Source organism: Physella acuta, unplaced genomic scaffold, assembly GCF_028476545.2.
Source record: "Physella acuta isolate Inbredline_101_S28 unplaced genomic scaffold, ASM2847654v3 ptg000777l, whole genome shotgun sequence".
NCBI lineage: Eukaryota > Metazoa > Mollusca > Gastropoda > Physidae > Physella > Physella acuta.
In genome coordinates this window covers 213579-241103 of record NW_026732295.1, presented here as the reverse complement: position 1 = coordinate 241103, position 27525 = coordinate 213579, and the positions used below count along the sequence as shown (strand labels likewise).

The 27525-nt window shown below is 39.5% G+C and overlaps 1 protein-coding gene across 1 annotated transcript; it reads right to left on the bottom strand.

Annotated features, from left to right (window-relative positions):
- Positions 1-6040: 6040 nt before the first annotated feature.
- Positions 6041-19899, bottom strand: LOC131950688 (trissin receptor). Its single transcript, XM_059312913.1, has 6 exons — positions 19686-19899; positions 16037-16197; positions 13839-13991; positions 11063-11238; positions 9886-10009; positions 6041-6745 (listed from the first exon to the last, which is right to left on the bottom strand). Exons 1-6 carry the CDS (start codon positions 19897-19899, stop codon positions 6041-6043), a joined length of 1533 nt encoding a protein of 510 aa, XP_059168896.1.
- Positions 19900-27525: the final 7626 nt, after the last annotated feature.

Sequence of the window (27525 nt, the reverse complement as noted above, 5' to 3'; positions counted from 1 at the left end):
CTTACAGGTAAACTCAGGTTAGGCAACCCGAGTATTATTTTAATCAAATCTAGTTTCGATTGCTTCCCTTGTGTCTACAATAACTTAGTTTTGTACAGATGTTAGAACAACACAGAAATACCCAAGGTTATTCCAGTTCGTTTGTCACTTCTTTGTCGAATAATAAAATTCGCTATTCGCAATATTCTACCTGTCTATTTTTAAAACAAATATTTTCCTTCATGTTGGGCGATGGCTTGATAAAAACGATGAAATGTGCATTAAAAAATGGAGGCCACTAGATTTTTCCTACATTTAAATCCAAATTTTATTTTTTTATTTTTAATATTCCTAACTACTAAAAGATTTTTAAAAATAATTAATTATTAAAACCCTTTGTAATAGCATATTAAATGCACTTTAAAAATAACATTTTTGTAAGCTTAAATGTTATTATGAACGTTTATTTTTCGTTGAACCTTTGTTTCTCCCAAACGGAGAGGGGAGGGAAGGCATAATTTGATTGATGTCACATTTTGTCTACTCCTGTTTTTAAAAAAATCTCATAGATTCAATGACTTGAGTTATATGTTACAAAGAAAACGACATCAATGACGGCAAGAAAATTATCTTCTCGACATGAAACAGCTCCAGCTTTCAGCGCGTAGACTGGTCCATGTGTGTCCTGGGGGTATAGAAAAATGTCTTAGAATATTACACGAGTCTAGTTAGTTAGGCGTACAGGTATTCCTTAAGATATTACTTGAGCCTGTTTAGTGAGGCTTACAGCCATTCTTTCATTGAACGAATCTAGTTAGATAGGCTTACAGTCATTCCTTCATTGAACGAGTCTAGTTAGTTAGGCTTACAGCCATTCCTTAAGATATTACTCGTGTCTGTTTAGTTAGGCTTACATTCATTCCTTAAGATATTACTCGAGTCTAGTTAGTTAGGCTCACAGTCATTCCTTAAGATATTACTCGAGCCTGTTTAGTGAGGCTTACAGTCATTCCTTCATTGAACGAGTCTAGTTAGTTAGGCTTAGAGTAATTCCTTAAGATATTACTCGAGTCTATTTAGTTAGGCTTACAGCCATTACTTTATTGAACGAGTCTATTAGTTCTTACAGCCATTCCTTAAGATATCACTTGAGTCTGTTTAGTTAGGCTTACATTTATTCCTCAAGTTATTACTCGAGCCTATTTAGTTAGGCTTAGAGTAATTCCTTAAGATATTACTCGAGTCTATTTAGTTAGGCTTACAGCCATTACTTTATTGAACGAGTCTATTAGTTCTTACAGCCATTCCTTAAGATATTACTTGAGTCTGTTTAGTTAGGCTTACATTTATTCCTCAAGTTATTACTCGAGCCTATTTAGTTAGGCTTAGAGTAATTCCTTAAGATATTACTCGAGTCTATTTAGTTAGGCTTACAGCCATTACTTTATTGAACGAGTCTATTAGTTCTTACAGCCATTCCTTAAGATATTACTCGTGTCTGTTTAGTTAGGCTTACAGCCATTCCTTCATGCTGTATCAGCCAACCAGGACACTTTATCTAGCAATACTGGTGTAGTGGGTAGAATTTAAACCACCCTGGAAGGTGTAAAATGTTCCCTGGCCATTACACACATTTAAACGTCAGCCTTTTTTGTCGTTTATATCTCAGCCTCTAATTTTTAGACTCTTATTTCAAGTACATTCCATCCCCTCCCCCTCACGTCATTTATATTTCACCCTCTCCCTTCCCATCATTTATATTCCATCCTCTCTCCCTCATGTCATTTATATTTCACCCTCTCTCCCTCATGTCATTTATATTTCACCCTCTCTCCCTCATGTCATTTATATTTCACCCTCTCTCCCTCATGTCATTTATATTTCATCCTCTCTCCCTCACGTCATTTATATTTCATCCTCTCTCCCTCATGTCATTTATATTTCACCCTCTCCCCCTCCCGTCATTTATATTTTACCCTCTCTCCCACCCCCTCATATATATTTTACCCTCTCTCCCTCCTGTCATTTATATTTCAGCCCCTCCCACCCCCTCATATATATTTTACCCTCTCTCCCTCATGTCATTTATATTTCACCCTCTCTCCCTCCCGTCATTTATATTTCACCCTCTCTCCCTCCCGTCATTTATATTTCACCCTCTCTCCCTCCCGTCATTTATATTTCACCCTCTCTCCCTCCCGTCATTTATATTTCACCCTTTCTGTCACTAGTTTATATTTCAGCCACATTTGTCAAGTATATTTAAGCCACATTTGTCAAGTATATTTAAGCCACATTTGTCAAGTATATTTAAGCCACATTTGTCAAGTATATTTAAGCCACATTTGTCAAGTATATTTAAGCCACATTTGTCAAGTATATTCAAGCCACATTTTTCAAGTATATTTAAGCCACATTTGTCAAGTATATTTAAGCCACATTTGTCAAGTATATTTAAGCCACATTTGTCAAGTATATTTAAGCCACATTTGTCAAGTATATTTAAGCCACATGTGTCAAGTACATTTAAGCCACATTTTTCAAGTATATTTAAGCCACATTTGTCAAGTATATTTAAGCCACATTTGTCAAGTATATTTAAGCCACATTTGTCAAGTATATTTAAGCCACATTTGTCAAGTATATTTAAGTCTCTTCTGTCAAGTGTATCGCCTGTTGCTGCATGTATATTCGAGTATACTTCACCCTCCTGTACTAGATATACTTCGTTACTCTTCATCTGCCTGATTTACATCAAACATGCAATATGTTAAAATTATAATAATATGTATTGTTTAGCCGCGGTTTTGAAGACACACTTCCGCTACTGTTACCTAATCCTAATACCCCCATAGTATTTAAATCAAAACCTGAGATTAAATAACATTTTAAAGAAAACTACAAGTCACTCCTTCCATGAAAGCGAATGAAAAATATTTTGAGTATATCCGTATTTTCAACTTTAGCCAACTATTATAGCCAACATTGGGGGAAATTGGAAGAAAATAAATATGAAAATGATTTAGACCTTTTGCTCCAATCTGTCTACTAATGGAGATTGAACAAATCTAAGTGTACATGGTCAACAAATCTAAGTGTACATGGTCAACACATCTAAGTGTACATGGTCAACACATCTAAGTGTACATAGTCAACACATCTAAGTGTACATGGTCAACAAATCTAAGTGTACATGGTCAACAAATCTAAGTGTACTTGGTCAACACATCTAAGTGTACATGGTCAACAAATCTAAGTGTACATGGTCAACAAATCTAAGTGTACATGGTCAACAAATCTAAGTGTACTTGGTCAACACATCTAAGTGTACATGGTCAACAAATCTAAGTGTACATGGTCAACAAATCTAAGTGTACATGGTCAACACATCTAAGTGTACATGGTCAACACATCTAAGTGTACATAGTCAACAAATCTAAGTGTACATGGTCAACAAATCTAAGTGTACTTGGTCAACAAATCTAAGTGTACATGGTCAACACATCTAAGTGTACATGGTCAACACATCTAAGTGTACATGGTCAACAAATCTAAGTGTACTTGGTCAACACATCTAAGTGTACATCGTCAACAAATCTAAGTGTACATGGTCAACAAATCGAAGTGTACATGGTCAACAAATCTAAGTGTACTTGGTCAACACATCTAAGTGTACATGGTCAACAAATCTAAGTGTACATGGTCAACAAATCTAAGTGTACATGGTCAGCAAATCTACAAGTAACAAGAAAATTATTGAATATGTAGTTTATTATGTGGTAAGGCAGTTTTTAAATAATACAATCATATCTTTTAATGCCACATCAATTCACATGATCACAGGCAAAACAAACTTTTTGTTGTGTGATTAATTCACATGGTTTTAACACAGCAATGTTTGTATGATAAATTCACATTTTTAAAAGACAAGTTTTTTTTTTTATCAATTTACATTTTTAGTATCGAAATTAAAGTAGTACAAACGGTCAAGGATTTGGTCCCTTTGAAATACATTATTTCTGGGCTACGAATACAAGGGATTTGGCCATTTTGCCAAGGCTAATAACCTATTAAAAGAATCTTCTTCATCGCCGCTTTCAAACCACAAAATACGGGCTGGGGTAGATTGCTTTAAATTGATTCTGTTCATCAATGTGTAACCAAATAGCAAGTAACAATAAAACAAAAGACAGATAAAGAAACACTCTTGAATGTAGACATCTTGTGACAGATGGGAATACCACAAGAATAATCGGTCAAAGATGTAGTCTACACATGTTTTAAAATGTTTTGAGCCTTTCTTTTTTGTCCGTGATTCGATATAACACAGACAACTATAACAACTTATGAGATAAACACATAGACACACTTATACACAAAATTTGAAAGTAGCATAGACACAGTTATACACAATATTTAAAGTGACAAAAACACACATTACAAATGATAATCAAATTCACACCTTAGACGCTAGAAATGTAAAAAAAAAAATCTTCTTTTTACCATTCCATATAAGTCAAATACAACAAGTCAATATCAAACTAAAAGAATTAAATTAAGCAGACATTCGTCAACATTACTTGATGTAGAACATGTATAAGCTGAGAATAATTAATTTTGTAAACAACCAAAGTCGATACATCACAGACCACGACGGTAAATTGAAAACATGCTGCCGATTTGTAAAGAAATTCTTCTGGAACAAATACAACTAAAACCATAATATATAGACCTGGATAAGGCAACAAAAAATCTCTTATATTTAATATTGCAGTAGAGAAACAAATAAAATAGATGCAAAAAGTTCATTGTTAAAAACTATACATAAAATATATATTATGTCAGTAAAGACACCTGCATTGTATATAATATATATCAACAATGCCGCCCGGGGTTGACACCCCCTCTACTCCACCCTAGATCCGCCACTTCTTGTTAGTGTTTTTCTGTTCTCTAATCTCGCCTTCATTTACAACACTGAGTAGGCGAGTCAATACCGCCATCTCCACGGAGTAAAGATAGTTTATTTAGCAGTTCTATGAGAGTTGTTGTTTGGTTAGATCTAAGGCACCAACACTAAAGTGGTTGTACAAAGAACAAAAAGTTATTGCGGTGAACATATACTAAACGTGTTCCCCGCATTGTGTTTGTGGTAAAGGGGAGAAAATGTGGCTACATGAGATTCCCCCCCCCCCCCAGTCAATTATCCCCGGACTGCCACCCCCCCTCCCCCGTAATTAACACAAAACCAAAATCAACTCTAAACATTGGTTTAAGCCTAACCTTGACCATGACACTAACTCTAGCCCTATCCCTAGCTCTAACCATAGCCCTAGCCCTAAATTTAATCCTTACCCTAACCCTAGCTGTACATTAAGCTGTGTCCGGGGGGGGGGGGGGTTATGTCGTATTGGGCGGGGGGGGGGGGGGGTAATAACTCCGGGGGGTAATGTCGGGGCGAGGGGAATGTCCGGAAATAATTGCCTGGGGGGGGGTAATGCCCTGTTCCCAGGAAATGTATGAGTTGAAGGTCATAACTAGTAGTTTTATGGGGCTAACGCTTTTGATAGCACATATATATGAGAAGTATCTTACTTTACACATGTGAACACGGTCCTACATTACACATGTATGAAATAACGGTCCTAAGTTTCACACGTATGTGATCAGTGTCCTAGTTTATACATGTATGTGACAACGGTCCTAGCTTACACACGTATAAGGCAAATGTCCTAGTATTATATACATGTATTAGGCGAAAGTCCAAGCATACAAACGTATGTGATAAAGTCTTCGACTACTCAATGTTATTGATGAAGGTCCAATAGCCCACGATGTTAATGATAAAGGTCCTCTATTTCAGAATGTTATTGATAAAGGTCATATAGCCCACGATGTTATTGATAAAGGCCCTCTATTGTTATTGATAAAGGTCCTTAGTCCAAGATGTTATTGATAAAGGCCCTCTATTGTTATTGATAAAGGTCCTTAGTCCAAGATGTTATTGATAAAGGCCCTATATATCACGATGATATTGGTAAAGTCCCTATATTCCACAATGTTATTTAGCACAACAAGAACGGACACAGTTCCGCCTGCAACTGTCGCGGAAACTCCGTCGAAAAGTGTCAGAAAAGACCCAGTAGAGGACGGGGTTGACGGCTGAGTTGACGTACAGCATGATGAAGGCTAGCGGGCTCATGAAGTCCATGTTGGAGCTGTCTGTGGGGTAGATCTCCCAGTGTAGCAGCAGCAGCTTCAGGTGGTACGGCAGCACGCACACGGCAAACGTCAGCAGGATTACTATTAATAGCTTGATGACGCGTCTCCGGGAATTCAGCACACGGTGGGAGCTGACCTGGTACACGCGACACTGCACGCGAGGTCGCGTGCTGCCGTCTTTGCTGATCATGTCGTATTCCTCAGATGACGTGACGTCAGCCTCTGACGTGAAGTCGCACGCGATGTACCGGCGCGGGAACTGGCAGGGCTGGGACCTGCTCCGGCTTGACCTGCTCCGGCTTGACCAGCTGCTCCTACAGGAGAACTTCTCCGTCGGGGTGGTGCAGGTCGCACCCTCGTCTTCCAGGATGCCGGATTTTTCCGGCTCGTGTCGTGGGCTGGAGCCGGCACGAAGGCAGCTGGTGAAGACTTTGGCGTTGTTGTTGTTCCGGGTCTGTTTGGTGGCGTCGGCCAACACCGGGGAGTGCTGCGAGGGTCTGTGAGACTCGTCTGTCAGGGAACCATCGTAGCATACAACGGTCTCCTGGTGGAATAGATGGAGGCGTTTTACACAGGTGTTATAACACACAGGTAGGAGTGTTATGTCAAGATTTTATACAGGAATTTACAAGTAAAGTTGTAAGTTTTATACAGGTGTTATACAGTAAATATAAATAAAGATAGGAAAGTTTTATCAAGATTTTATGCAGCAATTTACAAGTAAAGTTTGGAGTTTTATATGAAACAATATGTTATACATATGATTCTGCAAGGGAAATTAAAATTGTATAGATTTCACACGGGAACTACACGTAATAAATCTAAGAACTATAGCAATGTCATAAGATTACGGTTGCATGAAAACGTAGAGAAATTATAGTTATAGAGACAACATTCTAATGACGATATTGAAACGCAACTCAATGATGAATTGAATCGCAAATTATAACTTACACTAGAGTTATACCGGGTATAAAATATTAACGCTAATCTCACATTAATACATCGCACATTTATTCTCATGACGAAATCCATTGTCACGATTCCTTTTATAATTGTCCTGGCCTCGAACATTTTTAAAAAACAACGAAGTCAATCTTCTAAATCTAATCTTAGGCTTAACTACTCTATCCAGCCATATGGGGCCGCTTTATATCAGCGCCAGGCACTCGGTGCTTCAAAGTGCGGGTCATAGGTCTTTGAAACGAACATACCATCTCAAAACCAATCGCTTTCATATCCACCACCCCAAGCCCGCCCCACCCCCAAGAAAAATCTAAAAAATAAATCGGATAGTCTCAAGTATCGCATTCATAAAACATACCACGCGAAACGTGTACTTCATCACCTCCAACATGAAATTTGAAATGTGCATTAACATTTCCCTACGGCAGAATGGAGACAAGCTCGTGGCATTGTCCCCCTCTCAGTCCATTCTACAACTACTTAAATCTTGGTTCAAAGATATTTTTAAAAATCAAATTATATGAAACTGATTTTCTTTTATACAGGGAATCGTTTTTGCTGTTATTAAGTTGAAAGAAAATCAATTTTGTGAAATGAAAATCGAGAAGAAGCACACTGGATAATATTTAATAAAAAATATTTGTAACACTGCCTCAGTGGGGGATAGGGTGTGTGTGGGTCATCACTGCCTCAGTGGGGATAGGGTGTGTGTGGGTCATCACTGCCTCAGTGGGGATAGGGTGTGTGTGGGTCATCACTGCCTCAGTGGGGATAGGGTGTGTGGGTCATCACTGCCTCAGTGGGGATAGGGTGTGTGGGTCATCTTTGCCTCAGTGGGGATAGGGTGTGTGGGTCATCACTGCCTCAGTGGGGATAGGGTGTGTGGGTCATCTTTGCCTCAGTGGGGATACGGTGTGTGGGTCATCACTGCCTCAGTGGGGATAGGGTGTGTGGGTCATCACTTCCTCAGTGGGGTCAGGGTGTGTGGGTCATCACTGCCTCAGTGGGGATAGGGTGTGTGTCATCCGTCTATGTTAGTGCATTCAGGAGCTGACCCTAATGGAAACACAAACTCAGTGGTGCGTAACAAAAGTCACACGTCATTCGACGCAGTCAAGCGTGGCCAAGCGTGCGTGGCGTTACACAGGTTGACGTAAACTATGACAATGATGTAGAGGACTCGGTGTAACATGATATAAAATGGAATGTCATAGAATCTTTTATCAAATCTCGTCCACTGACTATCGCTGTTAGAACAAGTGGAACTAAGGTGGTCATGAAAGTCAAACCATTCAACCCAGATCTCCGAAAGGTCACATGACATGACAAATACTGGTTCGAATCGCACACACGAGCAAAAAGAAAAAGCAACTGCCAACCTAATCAGATTCTCAATTTGTCACTTGGCTGGTAATATTATGTGTTACAATAGTAACAATAAAACAAATATTTCAAAACATTTCTAATAACAAGCTTTCAATGTGCCCTGACAATAATAGAATAAAACAGGTTTGCTTTCTTTCATAAATGCTTTGGTCGCTAAAATATGTAAACGGTCTCATTAACAACCAACGCTTTAACAAAAGAAAACAAAACAGTTTTTTTTGTTCTTCTCATTTTTACTGCTTTTAAGAAGCTTGTTATTAGAAAGATTTGTTTTTTATACTTGTTCTACATTTTAGTAATTTTTAAATTATGAAGTCGGCAGTACTAATGATGTGACTAAAAATACAAATATTTTCTTGTAAACTCCATTTGTAGCTCTCTATATCTGAAAGGCGATTATCTGCCCTGTGAAAGCAGTTGTCGGTGACCACAGTTTACAGGCGACAGCGATCTGATCAAGCGATCGCTAGATTTAAATCTTGTTACCTCCCCTTAGTTTCAAATCTATTATCTGCCCCTTATAGCCGGTACCAATTTGACCCGGCTCTACGATTGTAAACATTTGGCTGAACCACGCTCAGAAGACTCTTCGGGTAATGGCGTCTAACTAGTTATCTCCTCTTCTGTTATGGAATGTAGTAAGCTCTCGAGTGATCGATAGCATTTAAATATTTCATCTATCCTGAGCTTTGAAACCGTTTAATTAATTTTTAATATATAATTTAACAACTAATTAAATTTAAAAAAAAAACCTATCTGGAAAGTTTGAACAAAATCGCTGCATTAGAAGCGGGTCAAAATAGAGTGACAAGATTTGCCACAAACTCATAAACAACCGGATGTGGCGAACTAAGTAAAAGATTGTAAAACCAATATCTCCTGAATCTTCATTTTACCTAAAACATCTTCAACACACCACAACATCTTCAACACACCACAACACCTTCAACACACCACTACCGTGTTCAAAACACCACAACAGTGTTCAACACACCACCACAGTGTTCAACACACCACCACAGTGTTCAACACACCACCACAGTGTTCAATACATCACTTCTGCAGGTGAGTCTTGTGCGGCCCTTTCACTTATACAACGTGTGGCTACACTCTGTAGGTTTGTGTGTGGTTCCTACCCCCACCTGTTTGAAGTATACCTTGACTTGACGTGTCGCTAGTCCCTACCCCCCGTCCCCACACCTGTTTGACGTATACCTTGACTTGACGTGTCGCTAGTCCCTACCCCCGTCCCCACACCTGTTTGACGTATACCTTGACGTGCCCCTGCCCCCCCCCCCACCACCACCCCACCTGGCACCACCATTAGCTCACCTGAAGTGTCCGTGTGTCTCTCTGTGATATTGAGCGCATCTGGAAACCTTGTGTGCTGTGGCTGGACAACTTGCTGGACTTCCAAAGGGTGATGGCCACTCGGGTGTACATCGATACCATGATGCTGAAATTACATCACAAACCTACTAATGTAAGCAGATACCATGATGCTGAGATTACATGACAAAATTACTAATGTAAGCAGATACCATGATGCTGAAATTACATCGAAAACCTACTAATGTAAGCAGATACCATGATGCTGAAATTACATCACAAACCTACTAATGTAAGTAGACACCATGATGCTGAAATTACATCAGAAACCTACTAATGTAAGCAGAAACCATAATGCTGAAATTACATCACAAACACAAGTGTATGCAGACGCCATAATGCTGAAATTACATCACTAAAATAGTAGCATATACAGACACCATAATGCTGAAATTACATCACAAACATAGTAGCATAAACAGACACCATAATGCTGAAATTACATCACAAACATAGTAGCATATACAGACACCATAATGCTGAAATTACATCACAAACATAGTAGCATAAACAGACACCATAATGCTGAAATTACATCACAAACATAGTAGCATATACAGACACCATAATGCTGAAATTACATCACAAACATAGTAGCATAAACAGACACCATAATGCTGAAATTACATCACTAACATAGTAGCATATGCAGACACCATAATGCTGATATTACATCACAAATATACTACCCTATACACAAACCATAATATACATATGCAGACACTACAATGTTGAAATTACATCACCACCCACTAGCACATGCAGATACCATGCTGCTAAAATAACATCGTATAATGAATTGAATAGCAAAAAAAGCACAATTATGTTGAATCGATGTAACAAATTGGATCACCAAGGAAGATTCAATAATGAACAAGCTAAACCTGCTTAATATACGGAGAGTAGACAATGCCTAAAAACGTCAGTTTTAATAATGTGCTAATCTGAAACATAAGCCTTTAATCAATACTTAATAGCTAATTTTCAACAATAGGCGAAACACGCAATCTCCGCTGTGCGGAATCTTTAATAAACATTCAACTGAGCAGGTTATCAATGAGAAAAATGGTAAACAGTCAACTGAGTAAGTTATCAATGAAATAAATGGTAAACTACTAACGTGAGGGGCAGGATGTACCAGAGAAGGAAGTTGGTGGTGTAGTAGTTCCGCATGTTGGTGTAGGGGTTGGTGGGAAAACAGAAGACGGTCGTCTCGTTGTTGATGGTGATGGTGAACAAGTTGAACATGGACAGCTCAGGACAATTGTAGGCGAACGACAGCACCCAGATGAAGACCTAGGGAGGCAGAGGAGACGGTTCTGACATGAGACATGGGTCAAAAACATGGGGTAGCGAGCTGTGTTCTCGGGTCATGGAATACGTTGGTAGCAGTGGAATAAGTTATAGGGTCATATTATAAATTATGGGGTCATGGATTAAGTTATAGGGTCATGTTATAAGTTATGGTGTCATGGATTAAGTTATGGGGTCATGGATTAAGCTATGGGGTCATGGATTAAATTTTAGGGTCATAGATTAAGTTATGGGGTCATGGATTAAGTTATGGGGGCATGGATTAAGTGCTCAGAACATGGAATAAGCTTTCAACAATGAATTGTTCTTTGATCATGCATTAAGTTTTCATTGTACATAATACCAAAATGCACTTTGACAGACTTCAGGTTATACACAATTTATCAGAACATTTAATTAAAGGAAATTAATAGTGTTCATTATTTTAAAACGGACATGTGATATTTCGAAAGTTATTATTTGAATTAATTTCTAAATCCTCAGTTTACATGCTAGAGCTGACGTCAATATTAATTTGTGCAGATAAATCCTCCCTCCCACAAGTTAAAAAAAATAAACCAACAAAAATAAATAAATCATGTATTTTTATGTGACCACGACGGCGAACTGCAATCAATGTCCTAATTGAGGCAACTAGCTTCTAGTTTCGTCTTCACATCGCAGTATGACATTATTTCTTTTTTTGTGTCATATTTTCTATTGGATAATAAAACAAAAATTTGCCGCTAATTTGTTTGACAAAAATTGTTATCACTTGATCATGCAGGAAATTACGTGCAACTTTTTTAAACAAAATTGTTTTCATGTAAAACCAGCTTGCATAATATTTATTTCTTATCGGCTAATCACAAACAGCTTACGTTTGCTTAATCTGTTGTCTTGGGCCCAGCTCAAATGTTGGTGTGGTTAATCAAAACAATATCGGTTGATGTAGTAGTACAACAGCAGTAACTATTCAAGACTGACCTGTGCTAGAACTAGACTGACCACTTGACTGACCTGTGCTAGACCTGGACTGACCACACGACTGACCTGTGCTAGACCTGGACTGACCACAAGACTGACCACACGACTGACCTGTGCTAGACCTGGACTGACCACACTACTGACCACACGACTGACCACACGACTGACCTGTGCTAGAACTAGCCTGGACTAACCACACGACTGACCTGTGCTAGACCTGGACTGACCACACTACTGACCACACGACTGACCACACGACTGACCTGTGCTAGACCTGGACTGACCACACGACTGACCTGTGCTAGACCTGGACTGACCATTCCACTGACCTGTGCTAGACCTGGACTGACCACACGACTGACCTGTGCTAGACCTGGACTGACCACACGACTGACCTGTGCTAGACCTGGACTGACCATTCCACTGACCTGTGCTAGACCTGGATTGACCACACTACTGACCACACGACTGACCACACGACTGACCTGTGCTAGAACTAGCCTGGACTAACCACACGACTGACCTGTGCTAGACCTGGACTGACCACACTACTGACCACACGACTGACCACACGACTGACCTGTGCTAGACCTGGACTGACCACACGACTGACCTGTGCTAGACCTAGACTGACCACACGACTGACCTGTGCTAGACCTGGACTGACCACACGACTGACCTGTGCTAGACCTGGACTGACCATTCCACTGACCTGTGCTAGACCTGGACTGACCACACGACTGACCTGTGCTAGACCTAGACTGACTATTCCACTGACCTGTGCTAGACCTGGACTGACCACACGACTGACCTGTGCTATACCTGGACTGACCATTCCACTGACCTGTGCTAGACCTGGACTGACCATTCGACTGACCTGTGCTAGACCTGGACTGACCACACGACTGACCTGTGCTAGACCTGGACTGACCACACGACTGACCTGTGCTAGACCTGGACTGACCATTCCACTGACCTGTGCTAGACCTGGACTGACCATTCCACTGACCTGTGCTAGACCTGGACTGACCACACGACTGACCTGTGCTAGACCTGGACTGACCACACGACTGACCTGTGCTAGACCTGGACTGACCATTCCACTGACCTTTGCTAGACCTGGACTGACCACACGACTGACCTGTGCTAGACCTGGACTGACCATTCCACTGACCTGTGCTAGACCTGGACTGACCACACTACTGACCACACGACTGACCACACGACTGACCTGTGCTAGAACTAGCCTGGACTAACCACACGACTGACCTGTGCTAGACCTGGACTGACCACACGACTGACCTGTGCTAGACCTGGACTGACCACACGACTGACCTGTGCTAGACCTGGACTGACCACACGACTGACCTGTGCTAGACCTGGACTGACCACACGACTGACCTGTGCTAAACCTGGACTGACCACACGACTGACCTGTGCTAGACCTGGACTGACCTTTCCACTGACCTGTGCTAGACCTGGACTGACCATTCCACTGACCTGTGCTAGACCTGGACTGACCACACAACTGACCTGTGCTAGGCTTGGACTGACCACACGACTGACCTGTGTTAGAACTAGCCTGTATTGACTTCATAACTGACCCCGCAACTCACCTGTGCAAGAACCAGCCTGGACTGTGTGACCAAGCACTTGGACCTCAGCGGGTATAGCACAGCGATGTACCTCTCAATGGCGATGGCCGTCAGTAGCAAGATGGATGCCGTGTAGGTGAGACTGTGAGCGAAGTAGTAGATTTTGCACATGGCCTGTCCACAAGATACAGAATAGGGTTCATCATCAAGCAAGTAATGGGTTGATTAAATTAGACTCATCTAACAGGTTGTTGCATTTAAATACGAGACTCATTGTGTAAGAAAAATATTGTTTTAGAGAACTTAACAGTATCTTAGTCACATCAAAGTAACCGGTTGTAAACGTAGGATGAGTACATGTTGAAGGGAGCTTAAATCAGGAGCTAAGAGTACATAGTAGTCGAGATTAGCTGGAGCTAGACACAGAGTACTAGAACATGCAAAAAGTTGCACTGAATGAAAACCACCAGCATAATTTGTGGACATTTTTTATACTTTTTATTTAAAATATTAATTTAATGTTTTGTGTGTGTAATAATACTGGGTATCTCAAGTGTACGATTCGATCGATTTTCTAATATTTTATTTGTAATCTCGTGACGATTTAAAAATCACAGAAATCGTGTTTCAATTTCTTTTAAAGTTTCGCTTCTCATGAGCTGGTGTAGGGGTCGGCGTGGTCTAGCCGGTAACGCGCATTGTTGCTAAACCAAAAGTCATGAGAACTCCGTGTACCAGATGTGGACAGCTACTAGTCTTGGACAGACTTCTCCAAATTCAAACAACTGCTGCCTTGTATAAGTAAATCCAAAAAAGAAAAAGCAGGCTGGAATCGGAGTTATCGGACTTGAATATTAACGTGTCGGCCGAAAACCCTAACAAAGACAAATGGCCATTGCCTGTTTTGTTTATTGTACTGGAAAAGTCACTTTACTGATTTTATTTTTTATGGAGGTCGGCGAGGTCGAGTCGGTAAACCGAAAAATCACGAGTTCGAATCCCCTGGCAGATGAGGCTCGATAGCTGTTGACAGCAACTCTTAGAGACAACAAAATCAAACATCTGCTGCCTTACAGTTTGTGCTTGGTTAGACAAAGATAATTGAAGCAAATCCAAAAAGAAAAGCAGGTTGAAATCAGAGTCAACGTCCTATCTTGTGACATAAAAAGTTGACACGTATACATACGTGTGTTAGAAGAAGAAGCTTATAACTAGATTTGTGTTCTATTTAGAACGTGAAATCGTCATTTGTTTCATGAAGAAAACAATGGTTTGCCCTAATTATATTAATCCCCCAGCTATGCGAGCTATTGATAGCGATGTAACAATGATGAGATTAAATGAAATGCTGTGAAAGTTTGGGTTTAACATTTGACTTAGGGTTAATGTGCTAAATCCTGCAAGCTCTGTTGAATATGTTAAAGCTTTATATCGGATTAAATCGTCTGGCATTGAATGGCATGGTATAAAGCAGACCAAACGGGCATACCATATGGCAATCTAGGCATTACGGAATTTTTGTTGTTCATCTCTTTGTGTGAGGAAATATGTGGGTTAGTTTTATATTGTGGTGATAGGTAGAGAAACATCAAACGACAGGTACTGTGTGAGTTCTTCTCTTCTTAATCCCGTTCGTGCCCAAGACACATGGGGTAGATAAAGTAAAGTTCATCTGATTCATTGACCTCGGCATTTGAAGGGATAATGTGGTCAGCGCTATGCCCAGCCGCCTTTGTTTCCACTGATTTGAACCCGAATTCTTCTTCTTCGTTCTTAATTTTTAGTATTGAAAGGGATCGAGCCTTATCTGCCAGAGGTTTTGAACTCGAGACTTTTTCGAGTTTATCAACCATGAGCTTTTTGCCGACTCGACCACGACTCAATCACAATTAAGGTTACTTGTTGATTATGCGCCATTCCGGCCATTGACTCCGATTTCAGCCTACTTTTCTTTTTCGCAGTTGTCTCTCCTAAAAGAGTGGCTGTCCCCAGTTAACGAGCTTCATCTGCCTAAGGGTTCGAAGTCGAGACTTTTCGGTTTAGCAACCATGAGCTTTACCGATTCGACCACGCCGACCCCTAACCCGGATTCGAACTTGAGACTCTCGGGTTAGCAGTCTAGCTCTCTACTGCCGCCCCTACTTCGTGAGTTACATGCCACCTATCCTACCGGGCAACCAGCTTAATGACATACGGGTATTGAGTGAGTGGCACCTTACCTGCCCCAGGAACCAGCTTAGCGACAGGTACTGTATCAGTTTGGGCAGGATACACACCAGGCCCACACTGAGGTCCGCCACTGCCAAATTGGCCAGGAAGAAGTTGGTGTGAGTGCGCATGCGCTTGTTGCGTGCTATTGTATACAGCACCAGACTGTTACCTGGCCGAGAAGAAATAGTTCATTAACTGCTTTGTAAGAAAAAATCAAGCGTTAACTATTCCCACTCCTACCCTATATATATATATATATATATATATATATATATATATATATATATATATATAGTATGTATATTATATGTATATTTATGTATGTAAATATATATATATATATATATATATATATATATATATATATATATATATATATATATATATATATATATATATATATATATATATATATATATATATATGTATATATATATATATATATATATATATATATATATATATATATATATATATATATACATTTATATTATAACCAGTAATGTGTATAATGCCTGAAATGGCTCGTCAAGTTATAAAAGACATCAATATTTCAGACATTACGGAGTCATTCTAAAGCGTACTCAATAACAAACAGGCCGAGTGTAGAAAAGGATTTCTCGCCAGATCATTCCGGCACCTTTGTTAGGGTTAACTTTAGGGTTTGGGGTTAGGGTTAGGGTTAGGGTTAGCTTTAGGGTTTGGGGTTAGGGTTAGGGTTAGCTTTAGGGTTTGGGGTTAGGGTTAGGGTTAGCTTTAGGGTTTGAGGTTAGAGTTAGGGTTAGCTTTAGAGTTTGGGGTTAGGGTTAGGGTTAGCTTTAGGGTTTGGGGTTAGGGTTAGGGTTAGCTTTAGGGTTTGGGGTTAGGGTTAGGGTTAGCTTTAGGGTTTGAGGTTAGAGTTAGGGTTAGCTTTAGAGTTTGGGGTTAGGGCTATGGGTTAGGCTTAGCATTAGCTTTAGGGTAAGAAAGAAAATTATGTTCAATTCAAGATGACATTATTGCTTCCCCTGCATCAGTTTAATAGCACTTCTGATTCCTTTGTTGGCCTATTAAATATTTTCTGTTCGTAATTTATATTTATTCTTTCATTTTTTTACTGCATTACTAAAGACTTTTGCAATTTGGACATTCGACACTTTAACTGAGCAGTTCTTGTTATTTTATAAAATGCCTAGGCATTTTATGTAATACCTGGCAAAAGTATGTAACAACGTCAATATTTCATACTTTGCCTGAAAAAGCTATGGATTGCATACCTGCGTAATGAGTTAAGTACTAACTATTGTATTTACATATTTTAAAATACCTATTTACATATTTTAAATACATATTTACATATTTTTAAATACCTTTTTACATATTTTAAAATACATATTTACATTATTTTTAAATACATATTTACATATTTAAAAAACTTCAGCTTTGAGACCAACGGACCGATGAGTAAAATATTACAAAACATCAAAACTGAGATAATCACCACCCCACTCCCCCCCCCCCCCCCCCCCCCACACACACACACGCACTCGTTCCCCCACCCTCTTGGCTTAAATCTCTCGCACATGAGCACTCAAACAATCAAACAATCACAAACAGTACACATGTCATGTAATAAAACATGACAGCTTTAATAGTTAAAATATACACAATATATCCTAAACGATAGACAGAATAAATCAATGCATCAAATGCAATAATTGTCTATAAAGTTCTACGGTGGCTTGAGTACAATGCAATGATTGAAGAATTTATCTCTAGCGTCTGATGGTACTCTCTATACAGACTCTATACTGTGGTTTGTAACCAATTTTCCCTAACGACAATAGTCGATCAGTCTGGTATGTCACATGACTTCGTCTGATTTTGTAACCAAATCCCCCCCCCCCCCTCCCAATCCCAAAAAAAATAAAAACCTGCTGACTTTAAAGAAATACTGAAATAGACCCAACTCTTGAACCAGATATTGATTTAAAAGTGAATATAAAGCATCTCCTGTAATTTTGTTGTTGCGAGTTAGAATGCATGTCACAAATCGGCGTACTACAACATCCATCATCACGCAGGCTACAACAACGAAGACTATTACTTTAGTGATTGCTGGTTTCCCCTATAATGTTGTGCCATTGTCTGTAGTGGTAGTTTGATTAAGAACCACGTGATAGTCATCTATGTTCTACAACCAAAACTTTCCCAGGTGCTCAACCCGCACACAAGCCCACTAAGATGTTATCACCTCCCCACACACAAGCCCACTAAGGTGTACTCACCCCCCTACACACAAGCCCACTAAGATGTACTCACCTCCCCACACACAAGCCCACTAAGGTGTACTCACCTCCCTACACACAAGCCCACTAAGATGTACTCACCTCCCCACACACAAGCCCACTAAGATGTACTCACCTCCCCACACACAAGCCCACTAAGATGTACTCACCTCCCCACACACAAGCCCACTAAGATGTACTCACCTCCCCACACACAAGCCCACTAAGGTGTACTCACCTCCCTACACACAAGACCACTAAGATGTACTCACTTACCCACACACAAGACCACTAAGATGTACTCACCTCCCCACACACAAGTCCACTAAGGTGTACTCACCTCCCCACACACAAGCCCACTAACTCACCTCCCCACACACAAGCCCAATAAGGTGTACTCACCTCCCCACACACAAGCCCACTAACTCACCTCCCCACACACAAGCCCACTAAGATGTACTCACCTCCCCACACACAAGCCCCCTAACTCACCTTCCCTCACACAAGCCCACCAGCTCACCTCCCCACACACAAGCCCACTAAGATGGACTCACCTCCCCACACACAAGCCCACCAAGATGTACTCACCTCCCCACACACAAGCCCACTAAGATGTACTCACCTCCACACACACAAGCCCACTAAGATGTACTCACCTCCCCACACACAAGCCCACTAAGATGTACTCACCTCCCCACACACAAGCCCACCAAGATGTACTCACCTCCCCACACACAAGACCACTAAGATGTACTCACCTCCCCACACACAAGCCCACCAAGATGTACTCACCTCCCCACACACAAGCCCACTAAGATGTACTCACGTACCCACACAAGCCCACTAAGATGTACTCACCTCCCCACACACAAGCCCACTAAGGTGTACTCACCTCCCCACACACAAGCCCACTAAGATGTACTCACCTCCCCACACACAAGCCCACCAAGATGTACTCACCTCCCCACACACAAGCCCACCAAGATGTACTCACCTCCCCACACACTAGACCACTAAGATGTACTCACCTCCCCACACACAAGCCCACCAAGATGTACTCACCTCCCCACACACAAGCCCACTAAGATGTACTCACGTACCCACAGACAAGACCACTAAGATGTACTCACCTCCCCACACACAAGCCCACTAAGATGTACTCACGTACCCACACACAAGACCACTAAGATGTACTCACCTCCCCACACACAAGACCACTAAGATGTACTCACCTCCCCACACACAAGCCCACTAAGATGTACTCACGTACCCACACACAAGCCCCCTAACTCACCTCCCCACACACAAGCCCACCAGCTCACCTCCCCACACACAAGCCCACTAAGATGTACTCACCTCCCCACACACAAGCCCACTAAGATGTACTCACCTACGCCGCAGACGACGAAAACCAGACAGAAGAGAAGGATAAACATGAACTTGACCCACGGGTGGTTCAGAGGGTTCTCGAACGTGAGCGAGTCGTAGATTGTTCCATTGCCAGGCCTGACCCCACCCACAGGGTCAAGGACGGACGTGACGTTGTCCTTGAAGTAGTGCTCACCACCGCTGACGTACATGACAGCACTCACGTTGCTGACCATTATGTCCAGAAACATGCACGGGCCGGGGTATCCAGTCGTGAGGAAATGACGTCACTTTCTTGGCGCATGTTTGCACGTTTCATTGAAGGCCGAATGTTAAACGCATATTTAGAGCAATCAAGGCAATAGGTTATTTTTCGCTTTTTTTTCACATTTAAAACCGTTCACGTTCGATCAATAATTATATAGGCTTCAGTTGTATTTGAAAACAGCTGCACTTATAATTAGAAATGAATTTTAGAAGTAAAATGGATTCAGTTTAGCCGAACTAGATGTAGCTAGTGTAGTCCCAACAGTCTATGTCCGAGTGCCCACGGTTCAGTGCGGATGGTGTTTCCGCTTCCTGTCAGGTCCGTGATCAGGGCCGGTTATCCCGCTTGGCGCTCCTGTTGTGGTCGGTGACTGTCCTTGGATAGGCGGGAGAGCAGGGCCCACCACTCCGCGCAACTTCCGTCGTCTGCGCTAGACCAGCAGAAGAGACGAGCAGTCTGGTAGGGTGGACCACGTGGTCTGGCTTGCTACGACACCCGTTACACGCAGGCGAGCGCCAGTTTAATGCAAACATTAAGGCATACAAACTATTTCTTTCATAAAGATCAGAAAAAAAAAAGATCAATGAATGTAAACTTTAAATATGCATCAGAATCACTCACAATTTGAGATTAAGAGATGCGAAAGCCTATTACAAAAAAAAACAACAGCTTTAGGTATTCTATTTTTGTTTTAAAGTAATTCATTTTGAAAATAATTAACGTAATTATTAATTGTCAGTTGTCATGAATTGAACGTAAAGTTACCAACAAACAGTCCTGACGTATACTAAGTCGTGGGGTTTTTGTTTGTGTGAAAATCTATATATATATATTATATAATTCTGTTCTTGGAGACGCTAGAAAACACCAAGCTGTTAGAGCGCTCCCTACCACCCCCACCCTCTACATGGTCTGGTGAGCTGTGGTTCACGCTAAATATTTACAATCGTAGAGCCGGGTTTAGTGACGGCTATTAGGGGCAAATAATTTAGTTTGAAACGATTTTAAACTTAGCGGAGTTAACTAAGAAGAGGCTGCTTTCACAGGGGGGGGGGGGGTGGGGGGTAGGGGTTTGGGAAAGGAGGGGGTGGTGGTTATCGTCCTTAACGAGATACTGATAGTGTTTTAAAGCAAATATATTCTGTGGCAGCATTGGTACAGTCGAATTCACAAATTATGAATTACTGTAAAGTAGAAAATAAAACAACTAAATAGCGGCGTATGATATAAAGAGATTGTGTGCCGAGTCTGATGATTTGTCGCCTTCCCTGTCCTATCCACAGTCAAGTCGGTAAAGTACACGTACGAGCTAGGGATTCGAAACAGCAATTTGAACGCGAGACTTTTGGGTTTGTGGACGTGCACGCTACCATCTGACCACACTGTCTGATAAAAGTATTGATTAATAACGTTTAAAATGTCATGTGTGTGAGCTCATTAACTCAATTTGCATTCGCTGCCTGGTTTTAAAACTGCGACCATCATCATTGGTTGAAACGTTATGTTTTCGATATTACAGAATAAAATTCTAAGCATGATCATTCATTGAACCATTAACGGCCTTAATGGGACACAACTTTTTTTTAAGATTATAATTCTCGCTCGAAATAGAAACAATGTCTTTCTTCAGTTTTTGTTTCGTTTAGATAGATTTTTTCTCCAAAATTTCATTTTCTTTAAACTCGATGCAATTTTTTTTTTTAAATTCTGATGCTTTTATATTTTTTGGAAGGTTTTTTATAGCAATATTTAAAATTCCGATATTAAAAAAAAAGATTCACATTGTGTTTTGTTTCGGCATGCAAAGGTGATATTTATTCAAATAAAAAAAAACACCTTATGACAAAAACTATATTTTGTAGTACAGCTACAATTATTCCGCAAAAAAAGAAAAGAAAATGATTTCGGAACGAATTTTTCGAAGAGAAAATGTTCTGTAACAAAGATTCTCTCGTGTTGAAAATCAGCTGATTTCTGACGAGCATTTTCGTTGCTTTACATACGTGCTACTGTAACTGGTAGCTTTACATATGTGCTACTGTAACTGGTAGCTTTACATATGTGAGTAACTGGTAGCTTTACATACGTGCTAGTGTAAATAGTAGCTTTACATATGTGCTAATCTAACTGGTAGCTTTACATACGTGCTACTGTAACTGGTAGCTTTACAAATGCGCTACTGTAAATGGTAGCTTTATAAATGTGCTACTGTAACTGGTAGCTTTACAAATGTGCTAGTGTCATTGATGTCAAGTCCGGGCTCATGTGGTTATTTATGTTGTTGGTGAATTTTCTATCTACCTCTCTATTTAAACACATCTATCTGCCAAAATCCCAATCCCCTGGTTCTAATTTGTGGAACAATTTTCCTAACAAAAAAAAACTATCTAGATCTGAAAGTATATTCAAATCTAAACTAAAACAACAATTATTTAATGACCTCTCTAACTGACTCATTGAAACATTTCTCATTCATCTATTATATTCTTATTTTATCTCATCTTGTATTATAACTATGCAATATTGTTTCTTTATTCCACATTTTTAGTGCTATGTTACTGCTAGGTCGTTACTATGCTATTGCTTTTTTTAAATGCTGTTATTAAATTGTTGTTTTTATTTGTTTATTTTAAAACGGCCGACATGAAAAAAGGCCTCCGTGCCTACTATTGTTACCGTAATTGAATAAACAAATGAATAAATAAATAAATAAATATCAAGCACGTTTGTCAAAAATATCAAAAAAAATATCTCTTCTTCTTTCTACATCTACCTCTCTCTCTACCACTCTAACCCCCCCCCTCTCTCTCTCTCTCTCTCTCTCTCTCTCTATCTCTCTTTCTCTTAACGTACTGCGCACATTTTAGTTTTTTTAATCACGTGACAATACACTATACACATTATAAGCTCGATAAAAAAAATGTTTACAAGACTTGACATTTCAAAAAATTTAAGACAGAAATAACAAGGACGCTATTGTGGACATACATTCTTGTAAAAAAATAGGTTTTTTGTATTGTAATAGGCTAATTTAGGATTGAGATGGAACAGATTCCATTCAATATTTTTTCTAAGTATTCAAAGTGCTGGATAATATTACAACGAAGGGAATCAGTACATCTTCAAATACCTCTAAATCCTTCAACATCTTATTTTATTATAAGATTGTATTCAGTGTACAATGTCTGTCAGTCTGTGTCTAATACTATAAATACATTTAGCTTCAGCGACTTTTAAAAATACATTACCACAGATGACAATACAAGAATATCTCATTTTAAACTAATTAGCTATTAAATTAGTCAATAAAAATGAGTGAGGAGATTAATAAAATATATTCAATAAAAAGTCGAGATAACAGCATGAAGTGCTGAGTATCACTAGCTCAGCCTGGTAGCAGCTAGAGTTGTTGGTCGCGGACATTGTCACGCCTTAGATCCGTCCACCTTTATGCGCAATGTGGGGATAATTTTATTATTGAGTTTTTAGATCTTAAGCTATTAATCGGCTTTTGCAGCTAATATTTTAGTTGTATGTGATGTTGTCTTTCTAATAATGAGCAGAACGCAGAAAATTAAAGTGCTTTGTGTGTATAAAAATTAAATATCTACTTAATTATTTTAATTATTAAAATGCATATGTACTAGAAAAGTAGAAAATTAAGCTTTCAGTGCATTCAAAATAAAATTTGAAAAAAAAATCGCATTCTTCGACCTCTTTTGTAAGTTATAGAACAATGAATATCCCAGGATTAAGAGGACTTATAGAACAATGTTTAACCAAAGTCTAAAGACGTTATAGTACAATCTCTAACCAAGGCCTAAAGACGTTATAAAACAATCTCTAACCAAAGTCTAAATACGTTATAGTACAATCTCTAACCAAGGTCTAAAGACGGTGTAGAACAATCTTTAACCAAAGTCTAAATACGTTATAGTACAATCTCTAACCAAGGTCTAAAGTCGTTATAGTACAATCTCTAACCAAGGCGTAAAGTCGTTATAGTACAATCTCTAACCAAGGCATAAAGACTGTGTAGAACAATTTACAGCCTTACAGCTCAGCGTAAAGACGAAGTAACAGAAGAATGATTAGCCCAGCCTATAAAAGGTGACATTCGATAGATCAATGCACGACTCTGCGCACTCATGCTTCAGATAACCGAGAGGTGGAACAGCCCGCAGAATACACCTAAACACGACACATATCTTGTGGTTCCAGAAGTTTACAGATTTACAGCAAGTAGAATTATCTCGATATGTAGACAATTAGGGCAAAAACATCCATCAAACAGGAGATTGTATACGTGCTACATAACACCACAGGATAGGTATTGATTTATTCTGTTATCTCTCATATATACATACACATATATATATATATATATATATATATATATATATATATATATATATATATATAGATAGATAGATAGATAGATAGATAGATAGATAGATATATATATGTGTGTGTGTGTGTGTGTGTGCCAATAAACACATATTATATTTGTAATGCAACCGTGGGTAATAATGATTTCAAGCACTAAGTTATGTTTGTAGGCCTAATTTTTTTGTGGTAATTTACAACTTTGAGTGGTGTCCTTGATCAATAAAAATAATTAACCTAATATTAATTACAAATAAATTGAGTCATTAATGAACAGCGTAACAGCCTGTATATAAAACCACTCAGCGAGTGTGTGTGAAGTGTGGCGTGAATTATACGTATCGCTTCCATCCAAGAATGGGCGGTAACACATCAAAGGAACATGAGTGGTGTGGCATCAATTCTAGCTTAATTTAACTGAACCGGGTTTTTTTTTCATTCCGAGGACATTTTTGTAACAATAGTTGATTACATTAGTTTTATACCCACAATACCTTACTTAAATCAGCTTTTATTTCAATACATTTTGCTTTATTTCTATTGCTACAAACATTAAATTTAAAGCAACGTTATATCATATTTAAATCTGGAGTGTGTGAAATGGTACATATAAGCTGAATACCCAGAAATCAGTAACCCAGAAAGGTAACTTTGCGATTATTGCTAATTTGTGCACAAGTCAGAAAAAAATAAACGGCTCTAAACACCCCAGTGGCGTAGCTACCTTAAAGCTAGCGTAAGCAAGGCATAGGGGCCCAAGGCATTTAGGGGCCCTTTTCCCTCTTAAAAAATTAAACTTTTACATTGCAATTTCATTATTTGTTTTATAAAAATAGTTTTAAAAAGAAAATGAAAGTCATGTTTTTTTTCTATTATAGAAAGGCCTCTAGTCATTCCTTACTTTACAAGTAGTGGGATTCAGTGTGTGTGTGGGGGGGGGGGGGGGTCGAACAGGGCCCATCCGTAATAATATCACTTCAGGCGTTGCCGCATGGTCGTGCAAGTTCCCAAGCGGTTACCTGTGTACACGAGATCCGTAGATTGGACATTCTGCAAGGTACTACTTGATTCAATGGTCAAACTGCAACAGGGGCAGCTTTTGACGCCCTCGGCGTACGGATGACAATTTTGACACAAATGACACGAGTATTCTACATTAGAGACACGGTGGGCCTCTACGTTCGATGAATAAAACGAACCAAAGGTTGCATCTGGTTACCTACGGTAGTGTAACCAGTCACTCCCGCGACGCCCCTGACACCCAGACGGTCGCCGAAAAGTATTCAACCTCACTATTAGAGAGGATAAATACCGTGCACTCAATGCTTTCATCCAGCACACGCAAGTGCATCTGAGCAGTAGAGTGGACCAACCCGCGCCCCTGCAACAAAGATCCGAAACTAACAGCAGTGGCGTGGTTTATATTTTAACTAGGCCTATCTCAGTTTAAAAAACAAGTTCACACGACTAAAAAATATGCACTTGGTAACACGTTGATGAAACCCTTACAAATAGTTTGGCTACTATGGTATGTGGGACTATATCGCAGCAACGCGGACGGGTACGCTAGTTAGTTTAAACATTCTTTAACATTCCACGGAGATCAGGAACGAGATTTTGATATTCATGATGGACTTTTTAAATGTAATTATTTGCTCATTATGATGATGTTATTTATTATGAAACAAATTGTAGATAAGCCCATTCGATCAGTAGCTTGGCTATCCTAAACATCAAACATACAAAAGCAGCTAAAGTAGATCTCAATGAATTTATTAATCACTTTACAAAATAAAAGTATGAAAAAAAACCAGATCTAAATAAATCATGAGCAATTTTTAAAAAAATTGTGTTTGGTTAGTGGCTTCAGAAAGATTGTAATAATTAATTCACACTATGCTGACAATCTGATAGCTTATACAACAGGCAAATATTAGAGTAGATTAGCAGCTGTGTAATAACGTAAATATATATATATATATATATATATATATATATATATATATATATATATATATATATATATATATATATATATATATATATATATATATATTGGGTACTTAAAAAGCCAACGCAGCAAGAATCTAATGCCATGTTATGTTTGATTTCATAGCTTAATAATGTCTCGATGCATTGAACCGAATTATAAAACCCTCTTGATTGCTTAGCTTGCAAATATTGAATTTTATAAATAAAATAAAAAACAGAAATGTTTCCCTGCAGCGCAGCAATCGTAACAAAACAATAAAGTCTTGACGATAAAATCCTACGAATGATGCGCCCTCTCAAACCACATGAAACAACTGGGTAATAAACTGGGTGCTTCGGGGTCGTCATTTAATCCTTGAGAGGTCATTGAATTTATAATGACTTCTTTGTGGGTTTAACGAGTCTAGTTTATCGAACCGCGGCCGGTAATCCAAGCTCACAGCAGCCGAATTGGGTTACCTAATTAGTTAGGGTTAACGCATTTCTCGTACACGGCGGGGTCAAATGTAGACAACCTTGTGGTTATATGGTGATGGTGAGATGGAACAAGGGAGAGAAGGTAAAACACAATGGTGACAGAGAACTAGCATATAGACTGACAGATGTATCATATAGACAAGCTATGTTGACAGAGATCTAGCATATAGACAAAAATGTTGACAGAGATCTAGCATATAGACAAAAATGTTGACAGAAATCTATCATATAGACAAGCAATGTTGACAGAGATCTAACATATAGACAAGCTATGTTGACAGATATCTAGTATATAGACAAGAATATTGACAGAGATATATCATATAGAAAAGCGATGGAGTTGACAATTCCTTAGATGGACACACATACTTATACTTTTAAATTTAATGCGTCAATGTATGCAGCTATTTCAAGCGTGTTAATTTCAGGGGTGTAATGAGGTAATCCTTGAGGCATTCATCATAAACGGTTTGAATCCGGGCGCCCAGATGGCAGGTGAAGTAGATTACACTAGTTTAGCGACCTCTGCGTATGACGGGATAGTGGGGAATAAATGACACGAGTTTGAATGTGACCAGGGTGAACATTGACAGGGGAGAATGCATCAGCTGATCAACATTCTGTAGACAGAACACGTTGATATGCCGAACCGTGGAAGGCCCGGAGTAGACAGACAAGATCGTAAACCACCAGCTAAATGTAGGCTAGTTGTCTGGCTGTTCTTCACCTCCATCAGCTA